At 48.7% G+C, this 8,970-nt stretch overlaps 1 protein-coding gene across 1 annotated transcript; it reads left to right on the top strand.

Annotated features, from left to right (window-relative positions):
• Positions 1 to 4,175: 4,175 nt before the first annotated feature.
• On the top strand, positions 4,176 to 7,932 carry LOC146021260 (gamma-crystallin-4-like). The gene is made up of 3 exons (XM_083155053.1): positions 4,176 to 4,231; positions 5,925 to 6,300; positions 6,779 to 7,932. The coding sequence occupies exons 1-3, from the start codon at positions 4,176 to 4,178 to the stop codon at positions 7,052 to 7,054; spliced, it is 708 nt and encodes a 235-aa protein (XP_083011179.1). The 3' UTR covers positions 7,055 to 7,932.
• The last annotated feature ends 1,038 nt before the right edge of the window (positions 7,933 to 8,970 follow it).

Here is an 8,970-nt window from a genome sequence, read left to right as displayed (position 1 = left end):
TAAACCCTCACATAAAAACAAAGAAACAAACGCATTAATTATTGCCCCACACTCCCACAAAAGACTCATCTGAATTAAGAAGAGAGAGGCACACCCTGTCTATCACTGACACGGAGATAGGGGGTCAGGGACTTTTAGAGATTGGCGGAGGGACAGCAGACAGGGAGTAGGTATGTTGGAACTAGCTGGGGAAGTGACAGCTGACTGAAAAATGGTGTGATGGGACTGGGAAGGGACGGGACATCACACTGGACGTATGTGTGCTGGGACTAGGAGAATGTGTGCTGGGACTAGGAGGGTGGCGTGCTGGGACTGGGAAGGGAAGAGACATCACACTGGATGTGTGTGTGCTGAGACTAGGAGAATGTATGCTGGGACTAGGAGGGGGGTGCTGGGACTAGGAGGGGGGGGGTGCTGGGACTGGGAAGGGAAGAGATGACTCACTGGGAGAATATGTGCTGGGACTAGGAGAATGTGTGCTGGGACTAGGAGGGGGGGCGGTGCTGGGACTGGGAAGGGAAGAGACATTACACTGGATGTATTTGTGCTGGGACTAGGAGAATGTGTGCTGGGACTAGGAGAATGTAAACTGGGAACAGGAGGGGGGCGTGCTGGGACTGGGAAGAGACATCACACTGGGAGAATGTGTGCTGGGATTAGGAGGGGCAGGTACTGGGACTGGGAAGGGAAAAGAGCACACTGGGAGAATATGTGCTGGGACTAGGAGGGGCAGGTGCTGGGACTGGGAAGGGAAGAGACATCACACTTGACATACAGTATGTGTGCTAGGACTAGGGGAATGTGTGCTAAGACTAGAGGAATGTGTGCTGGGACTAGGAGGAGAGGTGCTGGGACTAGGAGGGGGGACTGGGAAAGGAAGAGACAACTCACTGGGAGAATGTGTGCTGGGACTAGGAGGAGGGATGCTGGGACTAGGAGGGGGGACTGTGACTGGTAGGGGAAGAGATGACACACTGGGAGAATGTGTGCTGGGACTAGGAGGAGGGGTTCTGGGACTGGTAGGGGAAGAAATGACACACTGGGAGAATGTGTGCTGGGACTAGGAGGAGGGGTTCTGGGACTGGTAGGGGAAGAAATGACACACTGGGAGAATGTGTGCTGGGACTAGGAGAATGTGTTCTGGGACTAGGAGGAAGGGTTCTGGGACTGGTAGGGGAAGAAATGACACACTGGGAGAATGTGTGCTGGGACTAGGAGGAGGGGTACTGGGAATGGGAAGAGACTGCACACTGGGAGAATGTGTGCTGGGATTAGGAGGAGGGATGCTGGGACTAGGACTGGGAACAGACCATGACCATCTTAACGGTATTGTGGGCCCTAGGCAAAGCAATGCACTGGGGACCCTACGTAAGTAATTAATTACCCTATTCTGGTCCGTTCACAGCTGACGTTCATTCGCATGAGGACCAATGTTTGGAGTATGTGCACGCACAGCCGCATTTCTGAGCATGTGCATATGCCAGGTGCGTGCGGCCATGGCGAACAGATTGTTTGCTGGGTGGCGCACCCAAGGCTGCGGCCAGGGGGGTCGTGTTGCAGTGGTGGAGAGTCACGCCCATGAGAATGACCAGCGTTTCATGGGTGTTCCCATGTAAACGCTGGGCGCTCCCATGGTAATCAGGCCGTGAAGTAGGTGCCGGGGCCAGGAAAGCTGATGTCAGCTGCCCGCCCACTTCCTCCTAAGGGTGCACGCAAATCTAAGTGACCTGAGAGTCACTTACATATGTGTGCACAGTCCACATCATTCGATGGTCACCAACGACTGCACCTCAGAGGCCCAATCAGTAAAGATAATCAAATTTGCCTTATCAAGGACGGGGACGAATTGGCCTACAGACAAGAAGTGGACTGATTGGCCCGGTGGTGCAGCAGCAACCATCTAGAGCTCAACCCAATCAAAACCATTGAGATGGTAGTGGACTTTAGGAAGAAGGCTTTTGGTGTTCCTCCACTAACAATTGCTGACAGTGTGGTGTCGCTAGTGGACTCCTTCAATTTCCTGGGAACCACAATCTCCCTGGACCTTAAATGGGGGCCCAACACTGATAATATTGCTAAAGGTACTGTAGTCAGAACTGTGGAAAAGATAATCGGGAAGGACCTTCCCTCTGTCCAGGACCTGTACCTGTCCAGAGCAAAACAGCGGGCAACGAAGATAGTCAAGGACCAACTACATCCTGGCCATGGCTTGTTTAACCTGCTGCCATCAGGCAGATGCTACAGGGCCATTCCCAGCAGGTCCACCAGAAGCCTAAAAAGTTTCTTCCCTCATGGGGTTCACCTGTTGACACGTGAACTCATGAACTCCGCTCTGTCTAGTTGCGCCATAACCCTTTGCACACAATCTAACACGGTGTCCCCTCGGAATAACTTTCTGCATGACTGTACATGTTCCCCCACCTGTTTATATTGTTTATTGTTTATACTGTATGCTGTTTACTTGTTACCCACCTGGCCGCTGCAGAGCAAACCGAAAACAAATTCCTAGTATATGCAAGTATACCTGGCCAATAAAGCTGGTTCTGATTCTGGTCGGTGACCATCGAAAGATGTGGGAGGTTCCCCCTGGCATGAAAATGGATGTTTGCGTAAAACATCCATTTGTAGCCCATGTGAACTTATGCAGACTGTGAGGGAGGGGTGGGTGTACCACCATTTGGAGGGCGGGTTCTGGTTGACTCGCATGCATCCGAGAGAATCAACCAGAATAATTCCCTAAGTACAACAAGGTTGTCTTTCTCATAGGTATCCTAAATTGTGTGACAGGCTAACTCTGTGGGGCCCCACAGATTCTGGTGCCATAGCCAGCTGCCTAATGCTTCCCAAAGGTAAAGCTGGCCCCGCCTACTCACTGGCAAAACACAGAAAGTTAGTCACTCCCCCTTGATGACTAATGGAGGTGTGGCTAAAGGCATACATTTGCATAATTTAGCGGACCCACAGATTGCTGTATTTTGGAGGCATGGCTTAGCTGCTCCACAATCTGGACCCAGATTGGGCCCCATCCCCAGGTTATAGTATCTCATTATACAGTATGTGCACATATTACAAAACACGGAAAACTCTGATATCCAAAATACTTCTGGTCCCCAGCATTTTGGGTATATGGGAGAAACAACCTGTGTGTGGTCGCGGGAACCATTTTTTATACCCCTTTCACACTGCACTTTTAAAATGGTATATTGCCTTTTTTTTCCCATTTTAAAACGTTTAAGGCTGCAATGTGAAAGTGCCAGAGTTGATTTACCGGTTAAAGTTAACCGGTATTTCAACACGTTTTAAAAGCAGAGTCCTACACATTTCAAAGACGTTTTTTAGGCAGTGTGAATGGCTCTATTTCTATGGCTTGAAACGTGTCCCTTGGGGGTTAAACGGGTTGAATGTGTGAATGGTATTACATGCTTTTTAAAACGGTTTTCACCTGCAATGTGAAAGGTCTTAAGGTTCAGACCTGTTTTAAAGTCCCATTTAAGAATACAGGGTCAATACCCGTTTCTGCAATGTGAAAGCAGTATTAGAGTTTACTTTATGTATGTATTTGTTTCTGCTACATTTATTATTGTACTCCTAATAATAATAATAATAGTTATTATTATTATTATTATTATTAATAACAGTTTCTTATATAGCGCATACATATACCGCAGCACTATTACAGAGAATATTTGAACATTCACATCAGTCCCTGCCCCAGTGGAGCTTACAATCTATATTCCCTACCACATGTACACGCACACACAGACATTCTAGGGTTAATTTTTGTTGGAAGCCAATGAACCTATCTGTATATTTTTGGATTGTGGGAGGAAACCGGAGTACCCGGAGTAAACCCACGCAAGCACGGGGAGAATATACAAACTCCGCACAGTTTAATAATAATACTCCATGGCCTATGCTCTGCCTGTACAGTGACACATCAGTCTGCAGTCACAGGACACTATGCCTGCTGTGTATTATATGACAGGCTGCCCTGTCCCAATACTGTAAGGTAACAATTCACTGTAGCTTCTAGTATAACTATACAATGGGATATTCAGGGACACATAAAACAAACCACAGCTATACATTTTCCTCCGCAGACAATGGGGCCATTATCTCTGTAAATGTACACTATGCAGGCGTCAGCATTATTGCCCTATATAAGGCCTGTTGTCATGTACCCCAGCATCACTGAGCTCCTTGCAGTTAGTACTAGGCCAACATGGGAAAGGTGAGTGGAACCATCACTAATTGGTTACATTTTCAGGCTGGGAAATCACTGTCATTGTAAAGGAAATACCATTCGTACAGCAGGTGCAGTGCACTGGGGCCCCCAAGGACCAAGGGGCTCACTGCTGCCCCTGTCGCGCTCTACCTGTCACCCACTGTTTTTCCCTGTCACACTCTGCCTCCTCCTGCCTCTTGCTTTCATCCTCTGCCTCCCCTTCCTCTTCCTGCCTCCATATGCTTCTCCTTGACACACTCTGGTTCCCCTGGCTCTCCCTGTCACCCTCAAGCTCCCCCTGCATCTCCCTGCATCTTCCTGACTCCCCATGCCTTTCCCTGCAACACTCTGACTCTTGTTGCCTCTTCCTGTCACCCTCTGCAACTCCTGACTCCCCAGGCCTCTCCATGCACCCTGCCTCCCATGTCTCTCCCTACCACAATCTGACTCCCCTGCCTCTCCCTTTCACCTTCTGCCTCCCCATGCCTCCCCATGCCTTTCCCTGTCACACTATGACTCCCTCTGCCTCTCCCTACCTCCCCATGCCTCTCCCTTTCACCTTCTGCCTCTCCCTACCTCTCCCTGCCTCCCATTCCTCTCCCTGCCTCACTCTGACTCTCCCTGCCTCTTCCTGCCTCCCCATGCTTTTCCCTGCCACACTCTGACTCCTCCTGCCTCTCCCTTTCACCTTCTGCCACTCCCTATCTCTCCTTGCCTCCCCAGGCCTCGCCATGCACCCTGCCTCCCCCTGCCTCCCATGCTTCTCCCTACCACAATCTGACTCCCCTGCCTCTCCCTTTCACCTTCTGCCTCCCCATGCCTTTCCCTGCCACACTATGACTCCCTCTGCCTCTCCCTACCTCCCCATGCCTCTCCCTTTCACCTTCTGCCTCCGCTACCTCTCCCTGCCTCCCCATTCCCCTCCCTGCCTCACTCTGACTCTCCCTGCCTCTTCCTGCCTCCCCATGCTTTTCCCTGCCACACTCTGACTCTTCCTGCCTCTCCCTTTCACCTTATGCCTCTCCCTACATCTCCCTGCCTCCCCATGCCTTCCCCTGTCACACTCTGACTCCCCCTGCCTCACTCTGCCTCCTCATGCCTCTTTCATCTCCATGCCTCTCCCTGCCTCCCCATGCCTCTCCCTACCAGACACTGACTCCCCCTTCCTCTACCTTTCACCTTCTGCCTCCCCCTGCCTCTTCCTGCCTCCCTCTGCCTCCCCTAGTACAGCTAGTACAACCCACCAGGAAGTTCCTCCCTGTGCACCTGCATCACCTGCAAACCCCTCCTTATGGCATTGATATGAGCACTCCAGCACTGACAGTATTTTTGATGTTAACTTGACTTGACTTGAAAATCCTGATTTTAGATGGAATTTATGGGGGTTATTCAGACCTGATCACTGTTGTGCAAATTCACAATCCGATCGATTATCAAATAACATGCGTCTGGATCACAGCGTGCATGCCCCATGGCACAAAGCATCAACAATTGGTGACTTTTTTATTTGCAACCCGGTCGCAGTTTGATTGACAAGTTGCCATTTGTGGGTGGTAACCTGATGTCAGTAAAAACTCATGTGTGCCCAGGTGTATTCAGGGAGGGTCTGTGATGTCAGCTCCGGCCCCGATCAGCCTGTTTCTGTCATTTCTGCCTCATTTTAGATCCATAATCTTCAAAGATTTACTTTAACTTATAGGAATACGGATTTAGTCTCCCTAGCAGGAAAGTCTCAGACACTCTTCCGCCAGTTCTTCCTCAGCGTCGTTACTTACACTATAAATCACATCCATGCTAGTGACAATAATGTTTCTAACTTGACTTTTTGGCAGATTTTTTTCTACGAGGACCGGAACTTCCAGGGCCGCTGCTATGAGTGCAGCTCCGACTGCACCGACATGTCCTCATACTTCAACCGCTGCAACTCCATCAGAGTAGAGAGCGGCAACTGGATCCTGTATGAGCACCCCAACTACAAGGGACACCAGTACTATCTATGGAGAGGGGAGTACCCCGACTTTCACCAGTGGATGGGTTACAATGACTCCATCAGATCCTGCCGTCTCACACCTCAAGTGAGTATCACACAATACCAGAACAACTTTTTACAATGAATCACCATTGTGCTCTGGAAAATGTGACATGAAGATGATTACAGGCGCTGTGCTAGTTCCTGGCTCTGGGCAGGGGTATGGGTCACTAGGTCAAATTAAGGTTGACATACATTTTGTTGACCACTGAAGGCCAAGAGGCCATAGATTGACACAGATTAAATGTCATCATGGTTGGAAGGTTGACACAAGTATTAAGTTGACAATGGGAAGGTCAACAATCAAAACAATTTTTCACTTTTTTTGTCCCAAATTTTGACATAAGTCAACATGAACACCGTATCAGTGTACCCAATTAAGCTCCAGCCCTGATGGTCGGGTTTGCGTGTTAGCGCTTGGTAAGAAACAAACGTGAATTAGGCCCACAGTTTGAGAACCACTGGTCTATACAGTATTTTTACCCTGAACTGCTAATGTTCTTCTTTTACCGTCCTCTCTCTAGCACCACGGATCTTTCAAACTGAGGATCTACGAGAGAGGAGACTTCAAGGGGCAAATGATGGAGTTCTCAGAGGACTGTCCCCAAGTCTACGAGAGATTCCGTTATCACGACATTAACTCCTGCCATGTACATGACGGTCACTGGATGTTTTATGAAGAGCCAAACTATAAGGGTCGCCAATACTACCTGCGACCAGGAGAGTACAAGAAGTACTCCGACTGGGGAGCTCTGAGTGCGAGAATCGGATCGTTCCGCAGAGTCCATCACCTCTACTAAGTGATGCTGTTCTGTACATCTGTTCTCCGACTGGGGAGCTCTGAGTGCGAGAATCGGATCATTCCGCAGAGTCCATCACCTCTACTAAGTGATGCTGTTCTGTACATCTGTTCTCCTAGCCAATAAAGCTGGACATATGTGAGCACGTCTTCTATGGAATATTTTATCCAAATAAGCAAAATACTACATTTTAATACATGTGCAGTACAGCAAACTGGGAGGACATACGTGATTATATCATTCATGCGCTAATAAATTGGGTGTCATCAGCACAGACCCACGTGACCCCTGGTGGTGGCTGATTGGGGAATGTTTCTAAGCTCAAACTGTGCAATCTGGCTCTTGGTTGAAATAAATATTTATTAATTATTTATATTATACATCATTATATGCTGGACATCCCCATGTGCCTGCCCCCAGTCCGCCCCCCGCCCTCCCCAATGTTTGCGAACAGTCCCAAAAACATCGTAATTGGGCCAAACTCACAAAATGTGAGTCAACCTGAATCGGACCTCATGACAGAGAGGCAAGTGTAGGTGGAAGATCCCTTTAGTGTGGACAAAGAATCGCTCCATCAGGATCCAACTCAATTTATTAGCCAATGATATGTCCTTTATATATCAATATACACGTAACAGAATAAGCGAAAACAGGATTATAAAGGAAGACAAACACTATGCAGTGACAATAAATAGTTCACAGTCGATATCCCTTACCTTCGCAAATATAAGTGGGGAATGATTTATATTTGTAGGCAGTGGGACAGAGACACGGCGGCGGCTTATGTCATGTGACACCTGTGCCCGGCACACCTTGTCCCACAATCCCATAAGAACACCCATGAAACATCAAGCGTTCGCATGGGTGACTTCCGAGCCCAAGCTACACACCCCGGGCCTGCACCGCTCCATGCGAATGGCCCGGCAACAATCCAAATCGCCACAACTGATCACAGTCGGGGCAGGGGCCGATTTTGGTTCACTTCAAGTCATCCAAAATGGGCCCCATAGTCCCTTTATCTAGCAATTGGCCCCTTTCATATATAGCCGTCAGGTGCTGGTTGGCATTAGCTATTGGCTCCTGTAGATTGCCTAGCACACACATTACAGCATATTGGATGCCGGAGGAAAGCACCAATCAGCAATTGTGGTACATTCACAAGCAGAGTGAAACAGGTGAAGTTCCAATAATAGTGCGCAATTAAAGACACTTGTGCAGCTCAGTTCAAACCAGCAAAAAGGTATACATCCAGCAAGATACCTCAATAGACATAGAAATACAGAGTGGTGGTGGATTAAACAAAAAGCGCTCAGTGTGTAACAAAAGTGAAAGATAAAGGGGATTTTATATCACCATAATAACAGCACTGTTTCCAGCTTCAGGTATCAGGGTATGATAAAACCTGTAATAATATCCACCCTTTCACAGGACGTGTGACAAGGGGGTACAACAAAGAAAATGGAGATAGTGCAAATTATCCTTAAAAACAGATGGATTTTAATAAAAGTCCACACTTACAAAATGTAGACAGGTAAACAGCATGGAAAGGTTCCACAGTGGCAAATACAGCGACAGGTGAAGTATAACAAGATGCAGATCCACTGAAGCAGTCTAAAAACGACCCGTCCGGAACAGGGGATTTAAAGACCAGGGATACCGCGTCACCTCCGGCTGCTCGCTCACCAAAGAAACCTCCAAACGACACTCAACGCGTTTCAAAATACTTCTTCATCAGGAGTGTATGTAGTCCAATCAGGGAATCTAGTCCCTATTATATAGTCCGGCGTATAGCGTACGGATTCAGTATTGAATCCCGACGCCGGAATCCCGACAGCCGAAATGCCGACAAGGGGGGGACGTGGATCGCCCCCCCTTGCGGGCTCGCTGCGCTCGCCACGCAGCGGGCCCGGTGCCTC

The sequence above is a fragment of the Crinia signifera genome, chromosome 7 (assembly GCF_055691185.1).
Source record: "Crinia signifera chromosome 7, ASM5569118v1, whole genome shotgun sequence".
Lineage (NCBI taxonomy): Eukaryota > Metazoa > Chordata > Amphibia > Anura > Myobatrachidae > Crinia > Crinia signifera.
Note: the sequence above shows the minus strand (reverse complement) of the source record. Positions and strands in the feature narration are given on the sequence as shown.